Source organism: Schistocerca americana, chromosome 11 (genome assembly GCF_021461395.2).
Source record: "Schistocerca americana isolate TAMUIC-IGC-003095 chromosome 11, iqSchAmer2.1, whole genome shotgun sequence".
Classification (NCBI taxonomy): domain Eukaryota; kingdom Metazoa; phylum Arthropoda; class Insecta; order Orthoptera; family Acrididae; genus Schistocerca; species Schistocerca americana.
Window position 1 is genome coordinate 55,170,767 of NC_060129.1, and position 25,760 is coordinate 55,196,526.

The 25,760-nt window shown below is 44.4% G+C and overlaps 1 protein-coding gene across 1 annotated transcript in view; it reads left to right on the forward strand.

Annotated features, from left to right (window-relative positions):
• The window catches only part of LOC124553232 (zinc finger protein 708-like), a 121,342-nt gene that overhangs the window by 13,360 nt on the left and 82,222 nt on the right, over positions 1 to 25,760 (forward strand). The window contains exons 5-6 of the mRNA XM_047127122.1: positions 4,392 to 4,439; positions 17,275 to 17,337. Coding sequence (XP_046983078.1) covers positions 4,392 to 4,439; positions 17,275 to 17,337 — 111 coding nt within the window. The remainder of the gene's footprint in view (positions 1 to 4,391; positions 4,440 to 17,274; positions 17,338 to 25,760) is intronic.

Genomic DNA, 25,760 nt, shown 5'->3' on the forward strand with positions numbered 1-25,760 from the left:
CCTTGTGCTGTGTGGTCCAGCCATCCTGTTGTCAATGTGTAACGCACATTAAGCCATGTCTTGTCCAGTCTGTTATGACGACGACGAGCAGATTGTCACCAGTGTTGATCGGTGGCCAATGCTAAATAGAAACATATAAATCACAGCAGGTTTATCAGTGACATCGATAAGGAGCTGGCTGCATGGTCTGGGTCTGCATTGACTAAAATAATTTGTAGTCATTGATAAAAAAATAATACATATTGTACTTACCTGGTGGTACAGGATTCTTCATATTCTGTAGGAATATAATTACAAACAGAGATCTATAGAGGCATCACTTATGCTGTACTTGAAATAAGCTCCTTGTTAGAGGTTGCTTCCTATCGGTTGCAGGCTATACTACTCTCATACTTGACGTTCTGAGCAAGAGTGGACATGTGCTCACTATAGGCTTGTTACAAGCCGCAGAGCGACGCTAGTCATGACTCGCGGGTCCAGTGTTACTATTACAGGCTGTGGTCGATAACTGCAACCCCTAACAAGTGTGGTATCAAACATTGATCCCACAGAGTCTCTCAGTGTCTTTAAATGAAAGAGACCAAAACCAAGCTTGTGAAGACAATTTCCGATAGATGACCTACCATTAAACTTCTGTGCTACTGAAACCGGTTATTCTTTGTGTTAATAATAACCATAAACATGTCAGCACATTGCATACTTGTGGAATGTGTCGATCTTGGTTACCCACTTATCAAAACTGCTTTTCTTGCCCAGAGTTTCTAGTAGAGAATAAATTGGTGTTGCTTCGTCATTTGCATCTTCCTTTTTTTCCTTCTCCTTCCCAATTCTTAGCACCATACACAGGTCAATGTAAAGTGCAGCAGTTGTTCTGTACACCTCTTTTGTAACATCTAAAACCAGATAGGCACTTTTGCACAGATGTTCATGATCTTGTCCATAGGTTGGAATTGCCTTTCTAATGCTCAATACCTTCACAGCCAATGAGTGTGTTCTTAGATAACCTCTTAAATTGTGAATTTCGTTTTCAGACATGCTGCACTGTTACATGCAACACAAAACACTTGTTCACAAAGCCTGATCACTGCAGAACACTTCAGTGCCAAAGAATAGCACTTTACCACAAAAGCTGATGAACATAAGTGCATCTAATGTGGGACAGAACATGATACTGTTTATTGAAGGTGTGGAAATCGGCACTTTGCCAACCTTACCATTGATGGTGTGGTAGGTAAAGCTGGCTTGCCACTGGTGATATCTGGGCAACTGCTTCACATCCTGCTGTGAGCCAAACATCAAAAGTCACCATTTATTTGAAATGGTATGGGCTCAACAAGTCATTGGAAGTCCCCTACAGAAATATTGAAACATGCTGTCACATAATTGCAAAAAGTTGCTGATGCAGGATGTCATGCATGAACTGACCTCTTGATTATGTCCCTAAATGTTCAATTGGATTCGTGTTGGATAATATGGGTGGCCAAATTATTTTCTCAGATTGTCCATAATGTTCTTCAAACCAGCTATGAACAATTGTGGTCTGGTGACCTGACATCATTGCTTGGGAACATGAGGTCCGTGAATAGCTAGAAATGGACTCAAAGTAGCCAGATATATCATTTCCTATCGGTGATCATTTCAGTTGGACCAGAGGACCCAGTCCATTCCATGTAAATGCTGCCCACACCATTATGAAGCCACCACCAGCTCACACAGTACCTTGTTGATAACTTGGGTCCATGGTTTTGCAGGGTCTGCACCTCACTCAAACCCTGCCATCAGTTCTTACCAACTAAAATTGGAACTCACCTGACCAGGCTATGGTTTTCTAGTCACCTAGGGTCCAACCAATTTCCTCAGGAGCCCAGGGAGCCACTGCAGGCAATGTTGTGCTTTTGGCAAAGGCACTCACATTGATCGTCTGCTGCCATAGCCCATTAATACCAAATTTTGCTGCTTTGTTGTAACAGATACGTTTGTAGTGCTCACATTGATTTCTGTGGCTATTCCACACAATGTTGCTTGTCTCCTAGCACTGACAGCACACACACACTGCTGCTCTCAGTGATTAAGTGAAGGCCATTGGCCATTGCATTGTCCGTAATGAGAGATAATGCCTGAAATTTGGTATTTTCAGCACACCTTTCACACCATATATCTTGGAATATTGAATTCCCTAATGATTTTAAAAATGGAATGTCCCACATATCTAGCTGCAACTACCAAACCACTTCCCAACCATCAGGAGAAGAATGTCTCATCTACTGTACCAAATGTAAGCAAACATGTAACTGTGGCACAGTTCATGTTTTTATTAATGTGGCTGTTTTACCAAGTGTTTGGACTGATGGACTGACTGCACTGTATGCTGAATTTCATGGGACCTTAACGGCAGCAATGACCTGCATTGCATGGCCCTTCATGCCTTCTGGATTCTTGGTTTTCCTTGTAGGCTTCCTATTTTAATTTTCACCACAGATAAAGACCAGATGCATTAAGGTTGGCAAGACGCAGGCCATTTTATATTTCACAAATGATCACTCTAACAATCTAAAAGTATTCTGTTAAGAATATCTGTAATTACTTCTGTAGAATGGATAGTACATTCATTTTGGTGGTACTAAATGGATTGCATTGTGGCCATTTGGCTCTCTTTCCAGTAACTGCAGGGACATATCTCTTATGAACTGCAGAGACTTGCAGCTATTTAGAACACTATCGATGAAACAGGTGCACAACATACAATTCCTCAAAAGGCTGTACCACACATTGACAGATAAAGGTTGTTTATTCACTTTTGGCCAGCATAGTTTTTAGCTGACCAGTGGGGCATGATGTAAACTTTGATTTGCCTGTGGCTTATAAATAATACTTAATGAAAAAAAATCTGTGCTGCTACTTACATTCATGTTCATCTGATTACTCTACTGAAGTTGTCTTCTCCCTTGACAAATTTTAACCCTCAGCCACACACTTGCTGCATTATTTCTTATTGCCTTTTGATGAGCCTGTCAACTGATTTCTTCTTGTTGTCAGATAGTGCCAAATTTGATTCAGTAATCACTAGTAATCAAATCTACAGCCTTTTTCTGTAGTAGTATATTTTAAATGCTTCTATTCTCTGTCACTATCCACCATTATTATCATCCATTTTATTATGTATCATCCATGTTTCACATCTGTAGAAGGCTACACTCCAAACTAATGCCTTCAGAAAAGACTGCCTAACAGCTAAATGTTTATTCAGTCTTAACAAAATGTTCCTTTTTCGGAAGTGTATTTCCACGCAATTGCAAGTCTGCATTTTATAACCTTTCTATTTTGCCCATCATCAGTCAGTTTTCTATTCAAGTAGCAAAACTCGTTTTCTACAGGTAGTCTCTCTCTCTCTCTCTTTCAGCATCACATTCTTTAATTTCACGTCATTCCATCACCCTTGTTTCATTTTTCTAGATACTTATCTTACAAGCTCCTTTCAAGACCCTGTCAGTTCTGTTCGATTTTTCTTCAAGTCTTTATCTGTCTTTGATATGATTACAGTGTTATCAACAAACCTTAGTTTTTATTTCTTCTCCCCCAACGTTAATTCCATTACCAAATCTTTCCTTTGTTTCTTTTACTACTTGCTCAATGTCCAGTTCAAAAAACATGGGGATGAGCTACAACTCGACCACACTCACTTCTCCACTACTGTCTTCCTTTCATGTCCTTTAACTTTTACAGTACCAAACTCATTTCGTAACAACTTGCAGATAAGTTTCGCTCCTCGTGTTTTAGCTGTGCTACCTTCAAACGTTCAAAGAATTTCTTCCAGTCAGCATTATCAAAAGCTCACCTTACATCTAAAAGTCCTATAAACAGAGGCAAGCCTTTCTTACCTGCTGAGATAAGTTGTTGTGTCAGTATTTCTTCATGTGTTTCTACATTTCTCCAGAAACCAAAATGAACATCCACGAAGCTGGCTTTTGTAATCCACTACATTCGTGTGTAAATCATTCATGACATTATTTTGCAATCATGACTTCTTAACTGATGGTTCAGTAATATTCACACCTGTCAGCACCTGCTTTCTTTGGAACTGGAATTATCACATTCTTATTAAATTCTGAGAAGATTTTGTTTATTTCATATATCTTACATGCTAAATAGTTTTTTCCTCGTGAATGACTGAATAAATAAAAACACTGGACTTACACTTAAAGAGAAGTGTTTGATATTGAGTCACGTTTTAATTTGGTACATGCCATTAGTGTATTCTCCTCGTCCTCTTAGAGAAAAGTACTTTATGCAATAAATCATTTGAGAGTTTCGTAATGTTGTGAATTTAATGTGTGCATTTACTGCATGTTCAATGATAGTAATGAATATCTAACATTATTTCTTTGTTACAGATATTCAGCGATCCCAAATATGATCCTCTGGGAGTAAAGACAGAGGAGGTAAGCTACTGCTATGTTTTAAGGTCTGTTAAGTCTTTCTTTTCTCTGGAACATAACTATCTCTTGTCTAGTTTCTAGCTGTGTGCACTTAGTGGAACCTAAAATTTCAGAGCAGGAGGGTGTAGTATTCATAAAGAGAAACACATTCAGCTTTATGTGCTACACTTTTTTTACAACAGGTGGATACTAGTGGAAACACAAAATTCATACTGTTAATCCATAGTAACTTTCGAGGTATTGGGATGTCTAACTGATTACAGATGAACATGTAGTTTTATTGTATATGATATCTGCAGGAGAAATAAGACACCTTGCTTTTTGGAATGATTAACCCAAGTTCTGCAGTTACATAAGCCTTCACTGTACTCGTAGCATTGTAGTTTGTATTGGAAAATGTTAAAACTTCTTTCAAAAGGAAGGAAATTCCAGCTCACTCACTTTTCAGATTATGGGATAGCACAACTGAGAAGGAAATGAGAAGGACATGTACTTTGTCATCACTCATTTCACCCATATTTATGATACGTGCAAGGCTTGGCCAGAAATAAAAGTGGGTACTCCAGATGTCCAAGCATTTAGAAAGAATAGCATTTTGGTGCAGATCGGGTAAGGCATGAGCCATTTATATTACTGTAGTTTATAGATAGTGGTTGGCACAGTGGAAAGAATACCAAACAGTTATCTGAAGGTTATATGTAAATTGAAGGTTGAGAGGGGTGGAATGGAAAGGAAGGGGGAAGGATCACTGCTGTCAGCTGCATTGGGACATTGTGCGGAATCAGCAGCGACAAGTGAAAACACATACGTCAAAATACGTTTCGCATCACCCCAGTTCCCAGAACTTCTGAAGATAGACATTGACTGTGGGTACTGTATCACAGACAAAAAACCCTTTACCTGCCTCGAGATGATTGGGTGTTTGTGTTGTCCTCATCATTTCATCATCAACCAGGAAAGTGGCGAAATTGGACTAAGCAAAGATTGGATAATTGTACGGGCACTGATAACCACGCAGTTGAGCGCCCCACAAACCTAACATCATCATCATCATCATCATCAAAAAACCCTTTGACTGTTCAGAAATGTCACTAAACCTGCCCAAAGATGTAAACAACCAGGCATGAGCAGTACCTGTTAGGTGGAAGTGGTCCGACAGCCGATCAGTTCCAGTTATTCCACCAGGAAGGAGGTACAGGGCTCATGTTGTCTGTAGTTCAGCCATGCTTAGACAGTCAATACCACATTTTGATTGTGTCTGCATGGTTACTTTGTGCCAGGAAGGGCTCTCAACAAGGGAAGTGTCCAGGCATCTTGGAATGAACCAAAGCAATGTTGTTCGGACTTAGAGGAGATACAGAGAGATATGAACTGTCAATCACATGCTTCGCTCAGGCTGCCTAAAGACTACTAATGCAATGAAACCCTGACAACAATGCCACTCTGTTGAATAATGCCTTTCGTGCAACTACAGGATGTCTTATTATGACTCAAACTGAGCACAATAGGCTGCATGAAACACAAGTTCATTCCTGACTTCCATGGCAAGGTCCATCTTTGCAACCATGACACCATGCAGCGCAGTACAGATGGGCCCAAGAACATGCCGAATCGACTGCTCAGGATTGGCATCACGTTCTCTTCACCGGTGAGTGTAACGTATGTGTTGTGACTCGCTGATCATTCAAAGTGCCGCCGCGCAATTATGCGCGTCCTCTACATCCGGCGCTGTCTGCCAACCATGCAGCAGCCACGCCACCTAAGCGGCCAGCCATGCAGCGGCCGCTAGACTTGGACTCAGTGTTCATTCGAATGTTACCTTGTTCACATGTCTTGCTTAGTCAACTTACTTAGTGACTTATATGTGTTGTGTCGTTTTGAAATATATGTGTTCAACTTGACGTTATAACAATTGGCGACGAGGATGGGATTTTTCCTTTTCATCGTTGACCCACCGGTTTCCATGGCTACTGTCGAGCAACTATTGCAAGGTCTCATTGAACAGCAAACGCTTCTAACATCGGCGATTCGCGATTTCGTCGCTGCATCTAATGCGGGCCGTTTCTCGTCGTTGTCTATGCCTCCTTTTCCTCCTTACGACGAGACGGCGGAAGATTGGTCTGATTACCAAAAATGTCTTCGACAGCACTTCCTGGCATTTCATGTCACGCACGAACAAACATTTAAGTCTCTGTTCCTTTCGTGGATTTCACCGCAAATGTATCGGTTGTTGTCGCAATTGGCTCCTTTGAAAGATCCTGTGTCTTTGTCCTTTGCTGAAATGTGCTCACTTCTGTCTGCATATTTTCAAAAGCAAACGCATGTGGTAGCCTCTTGTGTTGCCTTTTATCGTTGTCAAAAACAACCGCATCAATCCTATCACGCGTGGGCGGCTGAACTTCACGGCCTCAGTCAAAAGTGTCAATTTGTTACTGACGTTCATAAAGGATCCTATGCCGATTCCATGGTACGCGATGCTATTAACCGGTCGGCGCCCGACAAAGAAGTTAGGCAACGTGCCCTTCAATTGGCAAATCCAACTCTAGATGAAGTCCTCTCCATCACGCAGTCTTTTGAAATTTCTCACACCGCTGGGGCGCAAATAGAGGCTTAGGGTGACGTTGCAGAAATACAACCTCCGTGTGCTGTTGACAACGCGTGCGGCATGTCCCCGCCGGCTGACGTGGCTGCAGTAGGCTCCCACGCGCAGCCTCGGCCTAACCGTAAACTACCCTCTAAGAAACTGCAGCAAAACCCCTGGCAACTTCCTTCATGTCTGCGGTGTTTTACGAAACGTTCACGGGAGGATTGTCCCCAACGTTGGGCTGTGTGTCACAATTGCAAAAAGAAGGGTCATGTGTCTTCCGTTTGCAAATCAGATTGCATCCATGATGTTCATGAACATGACTCTGATTCTGCTTCTGTGTTGTCTGTCAATTGCACTTCTACCCTTTCAGGGAAGTTATTCCTCACTGTCCAAATCCTTGGTAGGGATGTCCACATGCAGGTGGATACTGGTTCTGCTGCCACTATCATCAATTCTCAGACGTATCTTCAGTTGGGTTCTCCAGTCCTATCACCCGTCACTCGGCAATTATGGACGTACAATAAACAGAAGATTTCTCTCTTGGGACAATTTAATGCTGAGGTATCATACAAATCCGTTGTTCACACTGTTCCCATATTTGTGGTCGACCAGAGTAATGCAGAGAATCTTTTTGCTTTCGATGCCTTTCGCGTTTTTGGGTTCTCCATAGATGACTCTGTCAATATCGTCTCTGATGCTATTCCTTATGCTCAATTGGATTCGTTGTCGACGACATTTTCGTCCCTTTTTCCTCCTGGGTTAGGTGGCGCAAATGACTTTGAAGCTCATATCACGCTCAGACCCACTGCTCGGCCTAAGTTTTTTCGGGCACGGCCCATTCCTGTGGCCCTTCGCGATCGGGTAAAATGGGAGCTGGATCGTCTCACTACTTCAGGGGTCTTGCTTCCTGTCACTTCCAGTGAGTGGTCCTCTCCTGTCGCCGTTGCTAAGCCCAATGGTGATATTCGTCTCTGTGGCGATTTTAAAGCCACTGTAAATGCGCAATGCCTCATTGACACTTACCGTATGCCCCGACCTGAAGAATTGTTTACTAAACTTGCTGGAGGCCAGTATTTTTCTAAAATTGACCTTTCAGAAGCTTATCATCAACTTCCTCTCGATGCTGCTTCCCGGCAGTTTCTGGTCCTTAACACGCCTTTCAGCCTCTATCAATACCAACGTTTGCCATTCGGGGTTGCCAGCGCCCCTGCTCTCTTTCAGCGATTTTTGGAACAATTATTGCTCCCTGTCCCTGGGTGTATCAATTACATGACGACATTGTTGTCACTGGCTCCACAACTGACGAACATCTTCAGAATCTCCGCACACTTTTTCATGTCTTACAGACCGCCAGTCTTAAGTGTAATCTTCAGAAATCGCAGTTTTTTCAGGCATCTATTACGTACTTGGGGTTCCAACTCTCTTGGGATGGTATTCGTCCACTTCAGCAAACTGTCACGGCGACGCCCTTCCTCGCCCTACATCTGTTAAGGAACTGCAGGCTTTCTTGGGGAAAATAGCATACTATCACAAGTTTTTACCATCTGCTGCTTCGGTGGCTCAGCTGTTGCATCACCTGTTGCATAAAAAATGTGCCTTTTCTCTGGTCCGCGTGATGCGATGCGGCTTTCCAGAAATTGACGACTATGCTGAAACAGGCCCTGTGCCTGGCTACTTATCGACCTGGCCAACATCTTGTTCTTGCCACAGACGCCTCTCAATACGGGGTCAGTGCAGTCCTTGCGCACCATTTTTCTGACGGCTCTGAACAACCCATTGCTTATGCCTCCAAAACACTCACGGATGCCCAACAAAAGTATTCTCAAATTGAAAAAGAAGCTTTCGCCATTATTTATGCTCTTCATAAGTTTGGTGTTTTTCTCTATGGATCCAAGTTTCATCTTGTTACGGATCACAAACAACTTGTTTCCTTGTTTCATTCATCATCGTCACTTCCCAACAAGGCTGCACACCGCCTCCAGTGTTGGGCTCTTTACTTGTCTCGTTTCAATTATGAGATTCATTTCCGGCCGAAGGCTCAACATGTGAATGCTGATGCACTGTCTCGCCTTCCCATGGGTCCTTATCTGGCATTCGACAGGGACGAACTTTTGTGTTTCCACCTGGATGTTGCCGAGCAGTGGGTTGTGGACGGATTCCCCATCACCGGGGACCTGCTGGCAGCTGCTACGGGTTCTGATCCTACCCTCTCCCGGGTTTTACGCTGTATTCAGAAGGGTTGGCCAGATTGTCCATCCGCTAAGACTTCTGACCCGTTGCGGAACTACTACACTTTGTGCTACCACCTCATGACTAAGGATGGTGTTATCCTCCTTTCCACCGACAATGCTTCGCCACGTGTTGTGGTACCTGCATCTTTGCATGCTTCGGTCTTGCGCCTCCTTCACCAAGGGCACTTGGGTGTCTCTCGCACAAAATCTGTGGCGCGCCGCCATGTGTATTGGCCTGGCATCGACTCTGAAATAGCTCACATGGTCGCTGCCTGCGGCCCTTGTGCGTCACAGGCCGCATTCCCCGAAGTCATCTTTGTCACCGTCGCCTTCGCCTGAGACGCCCTGGGAGCGCATTCATGCTGACTTCGCGGGACCTTTTTTTAGGTACTTATTGGCTCCTCGTAATTGACGCCTACTCTAACTTTCCTTTCGTTGTCCGTTGCATGTCGCCTACCACCTTGGCAATCACAAGTGCTCTCGCCTGCATTTTTTCTTTGGAAGGCCTTCCCTCTACCCTTGTTACTGATAATGGTCCACAATTTGCCTCTTCCAAATTTGCGGATTTTTGTGCTTGTCACGGCGTTATGCATGTCACGGCCCCTCCGTTCCATCCACAATTAAACGGTGAGGCTGAACGACTGGTCCGCACATTTAAGGCTCAGATGCGGAAACTCCTGACTTCTTCTGCTGATGATGATGTGCTTCTCCAGTTTCTGGCTTCTTACCGTTTCACCCCCATGGGCGACCACAGCCCGGTTGAGCTCTTACATGGCCGACAGCCCCGCACGCTACTTCATCTTCTGCAGCCTTCCACCTCACGGCCGCGGGTGCCTTTGCTTGGCCGGTTCACCGCCGCCGATCTAGTCTGGGTACGGCGATATGGCAGGCGACCAAAATGGAGTCCGGGTCGCATCTTACGACACGATGGCCGACGCCCATATGAAATCCATATGGGACACGGGTGTTGCAGTGCGTCATTCGGACCAGCTTCGGCCTCGTGTGCCGGCAACGCCTGTTCTGAATGCCGCTACACCACCTTCGGCTCTACCTGACGCTCAGGATCTTGGCATCTCTCATTACTCACAACACAGCCCTCTCACCATCATCTCGGTGCCAGTACAAGAACGGACGCCACCAGGAGATGTTCCCATGCAGGAACCGGATGACCATCTACTGTCGGAGCCGATCTACTCGCCTCCTTCTCCTACGGATGCCGACACATCGCCCATGTCTCCTGTTATATCAACTGGACTTGCCACAATGGGCAGATTGGTGCACGGGGCCATAGCAGATTCGACCCCTACGTCTCCCGTCATCTCGACCTGTTATCATCGGAGACACTTCTGTCTGTACGGGAAGCCTCCTCCTCGAGACTTTACGGCGAGTCAAACAATGCCTATGCACGTTAGCAATCTCCAGGCCACCTCCATCAAGACCATTGAAAAAATTTCAAAGGGGGGGAAAAGTGTTGTGACTCGCCGATCATTCAAAGTGCCGCCGCACAATTACGCGTGTCCTCTACATGCGGCGCTGTCTGCCAGCCATGCAGCAGCCGTGCAACCTAATCGGCCAGCCAGGCAGCGGCCGCTAGACTTGGACTCAGTGTTCATTCGAATGTTACCTTGTTCACATGTCTTGCTAAGTCAACTTACTCAGTGACTTATATGTGTTGTGTCGCTTTGAAATATATGTGTTCAACTTGATGTTATAACAGTATGCCTTCAACCAGACAGTCGTCTGAGATGTGTTAGGAGGCAACCCGGTCAGGCTGAACGCCGTAGACACACTGTCAATCAAGTGCAGCAAGGTGGAGGTTCCCCTCTGTTCTGGGGTGTCTTATGTGGGGCTGACATACACCGCTGGTGGTCATGGAAGCCGCCGTAATGGCTGTACGATACGTGAATGCCATCCTCCGACCGAGAGGGCAACCATATCAACAGCATATTGGAGAGGCATCTGTGCCTCATCATGCACATCTTGTGATTGACTTCCTTCAGGTAACGACATCACTTGATTAGTGTGTCCAGCATGTTCTCCAGACCTTAACCCTATCGAACATGCCTGGGATAGATTGAAAAGGGCTGTTTATGGACAATGTGACCCACCAACCACTCTGAGGGATCCACTCTGAATTGCCATAGAGGAGTGGGACAATCTGCACCAACAGTGTCTTGTTGAACTTGAGGATAGTATGTTACGACGAATACAGGCATGCGTCAATTCAAGAGGATGCTCTATAAGGAATTAGAGGTACCGGTGTGTACAGCAATCTGGACTACCACCTCTGAATGTCTTGCTGTATGGTGGTACAACATGTAATGCGTGGTTTTCGTGAGTAATAAAACGGTGGAAATGATGTTTATGTTGATCACTATTCCAATTTCTCTACAGGTTCTGGAACACTCTGAACAGAGGTGATGAAAAACATTTTTTTATGTGTGTATATACCAGACTGTGCTTTGAACTTAGGATCTCCTGTTTGCTATGTAGATGTGGTAATCACTGCGTCATCCGGGTCACAGTGTTATTGCAACTGCATGGATTATCTCGGCTTGCCTCATAGCTGATCCACACTCAAATTGGGCGCCATCTATCCACAGCCCTTGTCTATTTTCTCAATATTCACTTTTCTGAGATTTGCACAGGAGGTCAGACGTATTTGTGGATCCGCTCTGAAGGAGGTGGATTCATTGCCTAGCTAGGCCTATGAAATTATATGAATGTGTGGTGCCTGCTCTTTCGGACATGGACAGGAGCTGTGGATAGGTGGCGCTTGCTGGGAGTGTGGATCGACTTTGAGGCAAGGCAATATTGTCCATGCAGTTGCGATAATACTGTGTCCAGGATGGCGCAGTGGTTACCGCACCTACCTAGGAAGTAGGAGATTCTGAGTCTGAATCCCTGTCAGGTATACATTTTCACTTGTCACTGCCGATTGTGTGTAATGTCCAAATGACGCTGATAGCTGTGATCTGTTTCCTTTCCTTTCCTTTCCTTTCCTTTCCTTTATACCCCTCTCCACCTTCAATTTACGTGTAATTTATAACAGCTGTGGATTCTGTATGGTGTCTGTTATTTCAGACATGTCCAAAATAGCAGACACCCCACATTTATATAATTCAAATAATGTTGGGACAAGTCGCTATGAGGATGATTCTTGTAATCATTCAACAATATTGTGAAAGTTGCTGCTCACTATATAGCAGAGATGTGGAGTCACAGTTAGGAACAAAAAAGACTGTCAAAATATAGCTTTCATCCTCTAAGGCCTTCATCGGAATTAAATGACAATCACACACATACACACTGGTGTAAATGCAACTCACACACACATGACTGCAGTGTCAGGCAACTGAGGCAACACTGCAAGCAGCAGCTACAGTGCATGATGGGAATGGCGACTGGTTGGTGGTGGTGGTGGTGGTGGTGGTGGCAACCCCTTATCTCATGGCTCGTACCACTGTAGTAGATGCAAGATATGTCGTGTACATCCTCCCACCACCACCTACTCCAGTCCGGTCACAAACACCACTTATTCCATCAAAGGCAGGGCTACGTGTGAAACCAGTCATGCAATCAACAAGCTAAGCTGCAACCACTGTGCTGCATTCTGTGTGGGCATGACAACAAACAAGCTGTGTGTCTGCATGAATAGTCACAACTGTGGCCAAGAAACAAGTGGACCACCCTGTTGATGAGCACACTGCCACACATGACATCCATCATTTCAGTGACTGCTTCACAGCGTGTGCCATATGAATCTTTCCCACCAACACTAACTTTTCTAAATTGTGCAGTTGGGAATATCCCCTGCAATATATCCTATGTTCTCATGACCTCCAGGCCTCAGCCTTCATTAGTCATTGTTCTGTCCCATCCAGCCCATTCTCTGTTCCCATCCAGCACTACACAGACCTCATTCTTCCATCGCATCCAGATTTTTTTCTTCTCTCCTATTCTGATGTTCTCCCCCTTCCCACTTCTCCACTGCACTTCATCTAACCTCCCAACTGCACATACACTATGTGATCAAAAGTGTCCTGACTGGTGCCCTAAATCAGTAATGCTGGAATTTAATATGGTGTTGGCCCAACCTTAACCTTGATGACAGCTTCCACTCTCGCAGGCATATGTTCAATCAGGTGCTGGAAGGTTTCTTGGAGAATGGCAGCTCATTATTCATGGAGTGCTGCACTGATGAGAGCTATCGACATTGGTCGGTGAAGCCTGGCACGAAGTCGGTGTTCCAAAACATCCTAAAGGTGTTTTATAGGATGCAGGCCAGGACTCTGCAGGAATGTTATTGTTATGTAACCACTCTGCCACAGGTCGTGTATTATGCACAGGTGCTCAATCGTGTTGAAACATCAGTTGCCATCCTCAAATGGCTCTTCAACAGTTGGAAGCAAGAAGGTGTTTAAAACATCAATGTAGGTTGTGCTGTAATGGTGGCATGCAAAACAACAGGGGTGCAAGGGCCCCCCCCCCCCACCCCCCCGTGAAAAACATGACCACACCATAACACCACTGCCTCTAATTTTACTGTTGGCTATACACCCACTGGCAGATGACGTTCACCAGGTAGTCGCCATACCCACACCCTGCCATTGGATTGCCACATCGTGTACCATGATTTGCGACCCCACTCAAAATTTTTCTGCTTTTCAATCATCCAATATTTATGCTCTTTACCAAGTGAGACATCGTTTGGGATTTACTGGCATTATGTGTGGCTTATGAGCAGCCGTTCAACCATGAAATCAAAGTTTTCTCACTTCCCGCCTAACTGTCATAGTACTTGCAGTGGTTCCTGATGCAGATTAGAATTGCTGTGTGATGGTTTGGATAGATGTCTGCCTATTACACATTATGACACTCTTCAACTGTTGGCGGTCTCTGTCAGTCAACAGACGAGGTTGACCTGTCGGCATTTGTGCCATACGTGTCCCTTCATGTTTCCACTTCACTATCACATCAGAAACCGTGGACCTAGGGATGCTTAGGAGTGTGGAAATCTCTCATACAGATGTATGACACAAGTGACAACCAATCACCTGACGACATTCGAAGTCTGTGAGTTCTGTGGAGTACCCCATTCTGCTCTCTCACGATGTCAAATGACTTGTGAGGTCGCTGATATGGAGTACCTGGAGGTAGGTGGCAGCAAAATGCATCTAATATGAAAAAGTGTGTTTTTGGGGTGTTCGGATACTTTTGATCACATAGTGTAGCTGCCCTACCCTCTTTGCACCTTGTCCCTGCATGCTCCCCAACAGCACTTCACTGTCCGTCCTCGCTACCCTACTATCCCTCCCCCTCCCTGCACCCACCTCATTATTCCCATCCAGTCACCACTTCCATCTTGCACAGGTGCTGCTGCTTGCACTATGGCCTCAGTTGCCTCAGACTGCAGTCAAGTGTGTGTTAGTTGCATTTGCATGAGTGTGTATGTGTGTGTTTGACATCTAGTTTTGACAAAGGCCTTACTGACCGAAAGCCATATTTGTGAAAGTCTTTTTGTTGTTACTATGAATAAGAACAATCCACATAGAGACCTAAAATCACTTGCCTTGGGCCAAAAAGGGATCCAATATTCAGGAACACACATTTTCAACAAATTGCCAGCAACCATTAAAAACTTGCTTTCAGATAAAGCACAGTTTAAACAGAGGTTGAAAGAATTTTTGATAGGCAACTCCTTTTACTCTATCAATGAATATCTTAACAGAGACTGTTCAGCCAGCTTTAGTAAAAATGTCTGTTAGATTTCAGTTTTGACAGCACTTTGTAACCACAGTCAAGATTAGGTAAATGTATTGATACTGCATAACAGTGTTTCATTGTGACAGCATGTTAATTCTGTAAATATCAGCTGTTCCACTTTACCACATTGTACACTCCTGGAAATGGAAAAAAGAACACATTGACACTGGTGTGTCAGACCCACCATACTTGCTCCGGACACTGCGAGAGGGCTGTACAAGCAATGATCACACGCACGGCACAGCGGACACACCAGGAACCGCGGTGTTGGCCGTCGAATGGCGCTAGCTGCGCAGCATTTGTGCACCGCCGCCGTCAGTGTCAGCCAGTTTGCCGTGGCATACGGAGCTCCATCGCAGTCTTTAACACCGGTAGCATGCCGCGACAGCGTGGACGTGAACCGTATGTGCAGTTGACGGACTTTGAGCGAGGGCGTATAGTGGGCATGCAGGAGGCCGGGTCGACGTACCGCCGAATTGCTCAACACGTGGGGCGTGAGGTCTCCACAGTACATCGATGTTGTCGCCAGTGGTCGGCGGAAGGTGCACGTGCCCGTCGACCTGGGACCGGACCGCAGCGATGCACGGATGCACGCCAAGATCGTAGGATCCTACGCAGTGCCGTAGGGGACCGCACCGCCACTTCCCAGCAAATTAGGGACACTGTTGCTCCTGGGGTATCGGCGAGGACCATTCGCAACCGTCTCCATGAAGCTGGGCTACGGTCCCGCACACCGTTAGGCCGTCTTCCGCTCACGCCCCAACATCGTGCAGCCCGCCTCCAGTGGTGTCGTGACAGGCGTGAATGGAGGGACGAATGGAGACGTGTCGTCTTCAGCGATGAGAGTCGCTCCTGCCTTGGTGCCAATGATGGTCGTATGCGTGTTTGGCGCCGTGCAGGTGAGCGCCACAATCAGGACTGCATACGACCGAGGCACACAGGGCCAACACCCGGCATCATGGTGTGGGGAGTGATCTCCTACACTGGCCGTACACCACTGGTGATCGTCGAGGGGACACTGAATAGTGCACGGTACATCCAAACCGTCATCGAACCCATCGTTCTACCATTCCTAGACCGGCAAGGGAACTTGCTGTTCCAACAGGACAATGCACGTCCGCATGTATCCCGTGCCACCCAACATGCTCTAGAAGGTGTAAGTCAACTACCCTGGCCAGCAAGATCTCCGGATCTGTCCCCATTGAGCATGTTTGGGACTGGATGAAGCATCGTCTCACGCGGTCTGCACGTCCAGCACGAACGCTGGTCCAACTGAGGCACCAGGTGGAAATGGCATGGCAAGCCGTTCCACAGGACTACATCCAGCATCTCTACAATCGTCTCCATGGGAGAATAGCAGCCTGCATTGCTGCGAAAGGTTGATATACACTGTACTAGTGCCGACATTGTGCATGCTCTGTTGCCTGTGTCTATGTGCCTGTGGTTCTGTCAGTGTGATCATGTGATGTATCTGACCCCAGGAATGTGTCAATAAAGTTTCCCCTTCCTGGGACAATGAATTCACGGTGTTCTTATTTCAATTTCCAGGAGTGTATTTACGTATTTCAACAATCTCCTGACAAATGATCTGGGTTGTACATATTACATTCAAGTGTTTCATGTTATACTTCAACATGTTCCATGCCCGTGAGAATCATCTCATTTTTTGGGTCTGTGGAAGGAAAATTTAATCTAATCTAATCTTTGAGGGAAAACATTTTTATATCCCGCCAACCTATCTGTACAGTTTCTCTTTATGTGATGCAGTCTGATGTTCTGTTCAAATGTTACAGTCATATATATGTAACATTCCACAGTGTGGTCTTGACAAAAAATAGTGGGTAATTACCAGTATCATAAGTACATTAAATTCTTTTTATGCTGCAAATATAGCACTGACCACAAATTCTCTATAATGTACAAAAAATAGTTAGGTGTGGATTATCAAGTGGGTGATGTTACATTATTTAAATTATGTAGCTAATTTATGGGACTAACATTATTTAGTACAGAATACATTGTTAGATTATCTCAGCATGTGCTTTTGGCAGTGCAATCCAAATTTAACTTCCCCACCTACATTTAGTGGAGATCCATCTTATGCTATTGTTTATGCAACGTACTTAATTTCCAATGTATAATAATGAGAATGTTAGGCTAGTGTTTTGTTTAGAGCCACAGTATTCAATTCTGTATACTTAATTTATTCTTTTTTTTTTTCAATTTTTCTATTAATGGTCTTCAAATTGTGCAGGGCTCAGCATTTGAGAATGATTGTCTTGATGAGTACGATCCATTGAGCATAACAGATGATGCGGTAAGTCATAGATCACATTTATTTACTTTAACTTAGGATATCATCATAATTTAATAATAACTTTGTGTTACCCCAGAGTTATTTACTTAGTAACATTTCATTAAAGTTTAGGGAAGTGATACACGAACTGACAATAACTGAATGTGACACCATGAAAACGTCAAGTATAATGCTGTTGTGTGCACTGATACATGTGATTTTCCTTTCTTAAAAAAAAAAAAAAAGGGGATGTTTTTTTAAAGGCGGTGAAATGCCCAGTTGCTAGTCACTGTGTAAGTAAATAACTAAGTTAACTTTTCCAATGAATATTTCAAAGCAATAGAAAATTTTGATAGAGAAATTGTATAGTGATGTAATACGATTCAGAACTGGATTTTTTTAAGTTTGCTAATGGGCTCCAGAATTGAAGAACAGTGTTACAAAACAACTATGAGCTGTCATGATATGTATTTATTTATTTATAATAAACCAGTTTTGGTCAAGTGACCACCATGTCAATTCCAGTGACAGTAACAGGTTGTAGATAAACTATGTCTCTTTTAGTTTAGGTTGCTGGAATATAATGGAGAGCTGCTGTCATACAGATGGTGTAATGCTGATTGCTTCATACACAGGAATAGCTACATGTTAGTTCTGTTTTCCCTAAATGTGAACTGTGTTACACTAATTTACAAAACAGTGCAATATATCCAAACACCTCTAAAGAGCTCTGTTAATATATGGCATACTTCTTAGCTGAGTTGTGCTGTGTAAAATGACTGTTGCACAGACAAATGCAATCTTGATGTTTTTTCCTTAAAAATGTCTGTTGAAATAGCTAAGTTTTATAATGTCACCTGAATGCCGACAAGTTGTTTTAGACATTAACACCCTCAGTACCAGGCCTACTTTATGTACCTATCCCTAGAAACCAGGCAATTTTTTCAATATTTAGATAATCACTGCATCAGATATTTTTTTTGGATTGTGGCAAATTTGGCACCATTTTGAAGCTGCACTTTTCATCTTTAATGCTGTGCAAAAGAAACTACTTTGGAATGCACAGCTCTAAGGTACAGTTATAGAAATCACATATGTGTTTTAAACAGTTTAGAAAAGTCATATGGATAAGAGAATGCAATTGTCATTTATTTTTAACTAATATTATGGCACTACATAACATCTTTCTGTCAGTCTACAATAATTGCATACAAATTTCACACAGAATCATATTGTTTTTTAGTGTGGAAAATTTTGAAGCAAGGTTCCAGGCAGAGTGAAACACCATACTGTTCATATTTGTACCATGTCTCTTTGTGAGAAGCTTTGCCATTCTCTTTCTTACTCCTGGCACTGCACACGTGACACACACGAGCAGCATATTTCTTTGTAGTTGGAGGTATGTGCTGCAAAAAATGTCTCTTTGTCAGTTGACCTACAGTTCCTTCATTCCTTTGTATGACTTAAAGCGTATCATCTTCAACAAGCTGAGCTGCAATCATTGTTATGAATTCTGTTATTGTTAGTTTCTTGTTGTGCACTGCATTGTATAGCCAAAAATCATTTGATACTCCCCTCAGCAGCAGATGGAAACATAATTTTCGCCACCATTTCACTGTTCTGTTCTGTTCTGGAATGGAATGGAATGGATTGTACTGCAGGCACTGGTATCCGATATCCACTCCAATTTTATTCAGATTGTAATCCAGTACCTGAAGTGGTTTCATTACCAGACCCATTTTTCTTAGTATGCATACCAAATGTGGCCTGATGCCTTGTAGACAATATATACACATCCATCTTACCCTTCCATTTCATTGCTAGTACATTATCTTTACACGGAAAAGACAGTTCGCCCTTTCTCAGCTTATTAGATACTAAATCTTTAGGTACTCCTTTCAGCTCTCTGAGATTTGTTCTGTGGGATAGTGTTTACCTGTGAAGATCTTTGCAAACCTTGGCATACTGGGTGAGGAAGTTATTGTCACTACAGATATGCTGTCCCTTGGTAGCCACACATCAAGGGATGGATTTTTTGGTGTGGAAAGTTCTGCAGTTATTGAAAAGCGGGTACTGGTTGTGGGTGGTGGGTTTAATGTGAACATATGTGTGGATGGAGTTATCAGAGAGAAGGGGGTCAGTGTCTAGGAAGGCGGCATGCTGGATACAGAGGACCAGGTGAAGTTGTTGGGAGAGTAGGTGCTGAAGTTATGAAGGAATGAGAGGAGAGGGTGTCTTGCCTCTGAGCCCAGATCATAAAGATGTTGTCAATAAACTTGAACCAGACTAGGGGTTTGGGGGATATAATTGGTTAGGAAATTTTCCTCTAGATAGTCCATAAACAGGTTGGAATAAGAGGGTGCCATGCTGGGTGCCCACAGCTTTGGTACAGATACATTTGTGTACCTTCCAAACAGAGTAGTCGTGGTTGTGTGTTAGGATAAAATTAGTAAAAATTATGAGTAATGAGGTAGTGGATGAGTTGGTGAAGGAAGTGGCTGCTGTCATTGCCACGAGAGGCTAGAATACAGGCTACAAAACCCTTTTCAGTTGGAGTGCAATAAAATGCTACAATGGAGTGTCCACGACTGTTGGCTGCTCCATAGTAGCTGGTTTTGTGTTCCCCCTGAAAGAATTTCAGCCCTAATTTCACCAACACCTCCAACCTTGTCTGAAATTTAGCCTCCCATGTAAAAGATACCACCCACTTTCCTCAGCAACTCTGAGTCATCCACGTTCTTTTGCCTCCTAGATCTGTACTCATCACTCTTGATGCCACTATTGAACACTACCTCTCCCACTGTCCTTCAGTCTTCCAACCCACCTCATTTCTCATAGACCTTATTAATTTATCCTAAAATACAACACTACTACTACTACTACTACTACTACTCTGAGGAGAAAGTATACCAACAAATCTGCGGCACAGCCATGAGCACCTGCATGGCACCCTCCCTGTTTATGGGCCATCAAGAGGAAACTTTCTACCCTCTGAAAACTGTAAACACTTGGTTTGGTTCAGGTTCACAGACATCATCTTCATGATCTGGACTCAGGACCAAGACATCCTATCCTTATTCTTTAACAACCTCAACACCTTCTGTCCAATCTGCTTCACCTGGTACTCCTCGACCCAGCATGCTACCTTCCTAGATGCTGACCCCCTACTCCCTGGTGGCTCCATCCACACATCTGTCAACATTAAACCCATCAACCAGCATCAGTACCTGCATTTCAACAGCTGCCAATCCTTCCACACCAAAAAATCCCAACATTACACCATATCTGAACTGACAGCTACTCCCTTGCTAGTATACTAAGGTCGTGCAGAGACCTTCACAGACAGGCACTATCTCCCAGACTCTGTCTGCAAACAGATTTCCCATGCCATATCCCACACAAGTCAACCCTTCCACAACCCCAGTGCTCAACAAAGGTGTGCCACCTTCGTCACCCAATATCACCATGGACTTCAACAACAGAACCACATTCTTCGCCAGGGTTTGATTAACTCTCATTCCACCCTGAAATGAGGGACATTCTAACCAAGATGTTTCTCACTCCCCCTAAAGTGGTGTTCTGTCACCCTCTCAAACTCTACAGCATCTTAGTCCATGCTACTGCCAATTTCAGCCCCTTACCACAGGGATATGATCCCTGTGGAAGACCTAGGTGCAAGACCTGCCCAATCCACCCACACAGCACTTCCTATTGCCGTCCTGTCAGGCTTGTCCAATCCCATCAGAGGCTGGCTACCTGTGATAGCAGTCATGTCATTTACTGCCTCTGTTGCAGTCATTGCACAGCTTTTTATATTGATTGATATGACTACCAGCCAGCTGCCCAGCAGAATGAATGGCTACCACCAAACAGTGACCAAAGAGCAAAGTAATCACCCTGGGGCACGACATGCAATAGAACATAAAATGTCTGATTTTAGTGGTTGCTTAACAACCCAAGCAATCTGGATCCTGTTTTAACTGCGACCAGGACGGTCGCGGGGTAACAAGAATGGAAGGCGCGGTGGGACCCGTGGAGTGGTGCGAGAACAACAACACAACTGAAGAGGACGGACATGACCAACGTAGGACGGAACGAATACAAGAAGACCGAACAACAGAGTCACAAGGAAACAGGAAGTAAGCAGTCTAGTGCAAAGCGAGGTGTAAACCGACATAAGCGAGATTAGACTGACTGGCTGAGCGAGTGGCCGGCGTTTAAGTACGCTATCGGGGGCACCGCTATTGGCCACTGGGACCACGTGTTGCACTGTGGCGCTCACACACTAAAAGCGGGCCAGGAGGCGCGCGCCACCACAGCTCAAGGCGCGATGGTGCAGAGACCGCTATGGGTCTTCAACGTCCATGATGTCTGCTGCGGATTCAAATTCCATGGGGTGCGGTACCAGATCCCTCCTCCGTGAAACTTGCGCGTACGGGTGGAAACGCCCCGGACGGTGCCAAGGTGGGCGGCAGTGGGAAGAGGAACTGGGCGTATCAACCGCTAGCGGCGGGGAGGAAGGGACGTCCGAGGTATCCATAACAGCCGATCCAGGGTCCAGGAGTTACTAAGGCTGCTGCTGAGGAATCTAGGGTGGGAGGGATTGAACTGGTTTGCCTAACCTCACTCAACTGTTTAAATGTTGTATTACTATCATTTTTAAGCTGTACTATTTGATTAACTAGCTCTGAAAAGCTTCCTCAGTGGAAACCTCTTGTGGTGCTGACTCTGACTTTGTACGATTTCGTGTCATCATTTTACGAACTATTAGTTACACAATCTTACTACACTGAATGAAAAAGATGCTGAAATATTTTCAACAAACTCTTAAAATTATGAGAGAAAATACACTTCTGAATAAAGAAATATTAAGACTGCTACGCAAACCTCTATGCTTTCACACATTAAACAATATTAACTGTGGACATTTAGTGACTGTCATTCACACCTCGTATTGAGCCAAGGTTTTTTTTTTCTCTGATACCAAATGTAGTAGTTCTGACACTAAATGTAACTGGGTTTTTTCTTTTGATGCTAGTCAGTTGTCAGGATGAGCATTACTGCAGAGGTCCTTCGATTCTAAAGCATTATGTCAAGGCGAAAATAATAAAGAAATTAATTTTTCTCTCTTAACAACATGTGGGCAGGTTGGGTTCTTCCTTGGCTCGGGTATGAGGTAGAATGAAACAGCATTTTTACATAACTTTTAGTGAAAGTTTTATACAACTCTTTGCTTACTGGATGTTCTGGCTCGGAGAGCGGCAGCGGCGGCGTCTGATTAGGCGTGGCAGTGTGTATCTCGTGTCACCGTCCTGCCTAGTTGACTGGAGATGCGCAACGCGAGGTGGCCCGTTTGATTATTGAGAGCGAAGTCGTGCATCAGAGGGTAATACCTTGGATGTGGCGTCCCAGTGTTTTTCTCTAAGCGGCCGCGTATGTTGTGCGTCGGCCAGCGGAGCGGCGCGGCGGGGGAACGCCAGTGTCCCGGACTCGAAAAACGGACTCCCGCTTGCCAGTCTTCGGCTGTCAGATCTTCATCCCAGCTCACAGGTGCCTGCTGATGTGAGACCGTCTCCTTCGCGTCGTCACGAGTCACCTGGGTACCTAAAAATCAGACTTCAAATACCTTTTAACCCCTGTTTTCTGGCGCCGAGGCTGCTGCTTGCTATTCTATTGCAGCGGCGGACTTGGTGCGTCTGTGTACGATGTAGTCTCTTCTTGCATGACAGTCTTCAGCACCGAAACTGACTAAAAACTACTGCTACTCTTTGTCGGGTCCACTGCATCTCACGTATTAATTCACTTCACTTCACTGGAGGTGAACGACTTCACGGTCATTGCCTCTTCGGTCATGTTGAAAAGCTTCTCGAAGAATCTTCTTAACGTCGGTCATCGACTCTTGGAATATAGGCGGGGGCCTTTGCTCACATGTGACAACTGAGAAACACCTGAGCCGGTCGGGCGATGCCCTGACAGCTGAATCGACAGCGTCTGCTTATGTGGGGAGGGCGATGGCTTCTGAACTTGCTGACTTCACGGTCATTGTCTCTTCTGATCTGCCCGCTGTTTGCCAGTATGTAAATCTCTAAACTATACCAAGTTTTTCGTTTATTTTCTAATTTCTACTTCACTTTGATTTCACTTATTTATTTACTTAAGTACCACTCAACAAAATAAGTGGTGTAGGAAAATTAATTTTGTTCATTAATATTCTTTTCGTTTGGAAGTATAAATTTGCTGCTCTTCAAGCAATGAAGATATCCCCTCTTGCCAACTACGTAAAATCATGTTGTTAGGCAAGTTATTAACAGAAACCTAACTGGTTTCACCATGTGTGGTGACTCCTGAGCAAGCCGATGCCAACTCATGTCAAAAGGGATTTCCTTTTGAGTAATCCGAGGAGCAGACCCCTTGAGTTAGTTTTGAGAGGGTTACAAGCCAATCTAGCTTGAATCCTGCTAGCCAATAGATGATGCTTTTAGTCACTATTTGGTAGAGCCCTCAAGTCTTCACATTTATCTATAACTAGATATATATTTCTTCAGCCAACATATAGTGCATGATGGAGGATACCTTATGCCACCAATGATCATTAACATTGTGTCCCACTTGCAACTGGAATGATGGAGAATTGACTGTCTATATGGCTCCATATAAACCTTGTGAGATATATGTTGGTGGCAATATATCGTTCTACAGTCTGTTCCATATGCTGGTTATCTGAACTTACTCACTAGCAGTTTGCAAGAACATGTTCCTTCCACAGGAACCTAAAAATACTGCCCAGTTCCCATCACACAGGTCCCACTACCTGTGTAGCCACTTCCTGTGTATAGTGGAGCTCTGACCTATTAAGCAGAACCCAGAAACCCACCACCCTATGGTGCAAGTCAAGGAATCTTCAGCCTACATGGATGCAGAACCATCTGGACCCCTGATTCAAGCCATCCACTGGTCTCTGTACCCAAGGACCACAGTCAGTTATGTATACGATGCTACAGATGGCAATCTCTGCCTTCATCTTGGTCTTTACTACTTCAGCTAGCCACTCAAAACCATAGAGAATCTCTTCCAATCCAATGCAACACATCTTTTTAGTTAAAACATGAGCCACTACCTGCACTTGGCAGCACCCTTTGTTTTTCATGATATTTGGACACACCCATTCCCCATCTAGGATAATGCCTTCCAAAATTCCTCCTTATATGTGCACAGTGCACAATGGATTCCTTCCCCTCTTCCGCAGCCATATCCCCTAATGTTGGAACTCCCAACTACCAGTAAACCCCCTCTCTGTGAATGCCCAGACCTTGTGGGCTGAGTGGCTTGCTCTGGAAAAGAGTGCCTTCATCTGGCTCAGGGATTTTGTCAGCCACAAACAGCACCCAGAACTTGTTTGTCGTGCTATCTGTGGTGGAACTCTGATCAGCCCCTCAGAAATTCTTTTGCTGGAGTTACCTACCACTTGACTGTAGGTGATGGGTCACCTCCAGTGCAGGCAGTTCAGAGGAGGGCCACAGTAGTGGACCAATTGGGTGGACGTGTGGGACATAGTAGATGTCTAGTCTTCCATAGTGATGCCCATTGGCAACAGCCTCAAGCTGTTTGACCAAAGCCAACACCACCTGGAGCTGTTTGCTAGGAGTCACCAACACACAGTTAATAGTGAGAGACCTGCAGTACCTGTCTGATAAATCATTAATTCACCAAGTGACAGCAACTTAATTACACAGCTTTACAACATGCTTTCAACAGTAGACAGCAACAAAGTGACACATTTACCAATTCAGCCCCTTTCCCACCAACACAATCACATTTATAAACTAAGTACTTCTCAGCCCTGCTTTCAGGCTTGTATTTTACACAATAGCTCACATAATACAAGCAGTGAATATTGAATTAATAATCTGAAAATAACAACACTATATAGGGTGTCTTTTTCCACCATTTACAAACTCCAGGAATTGATTGATGAGAGGATATAAAAGAGAAAAGATCTTATGTCCAGAAATGCATGATTTCCATGCCAGAGACCATTTATTAAATCATACATTGTTTCATAGATTGTGGTCTAATATGTACTGTACCATCCAGCCACAGTTACTGTATGCATGGTTTCCTACATCATGCCATAGGATCCTCTCCTGCCATAGTAATTGGTAATGTCTCCGATTCACTTCTCTTATCCACTCACCTTGTAGTGGATGTGATACAGCATTGTACACAATCATTCGATATTCGTATTGAGAGCTTGCAAACATGTTTCCTTACAGAAAGGCGAATGGCGACGGCTAGCAGGGTTGTATCAGGAGACCTATCCCCACCAATAACAATCACAGCATTCAATGTTTCCAACAGTGTTTCACTATCTAAGACAGGGTTGCTTCAGGAAGCAGGAAATCATGAAGGACGTACCCAAAATATGCAGACACCAGACTTAAAGG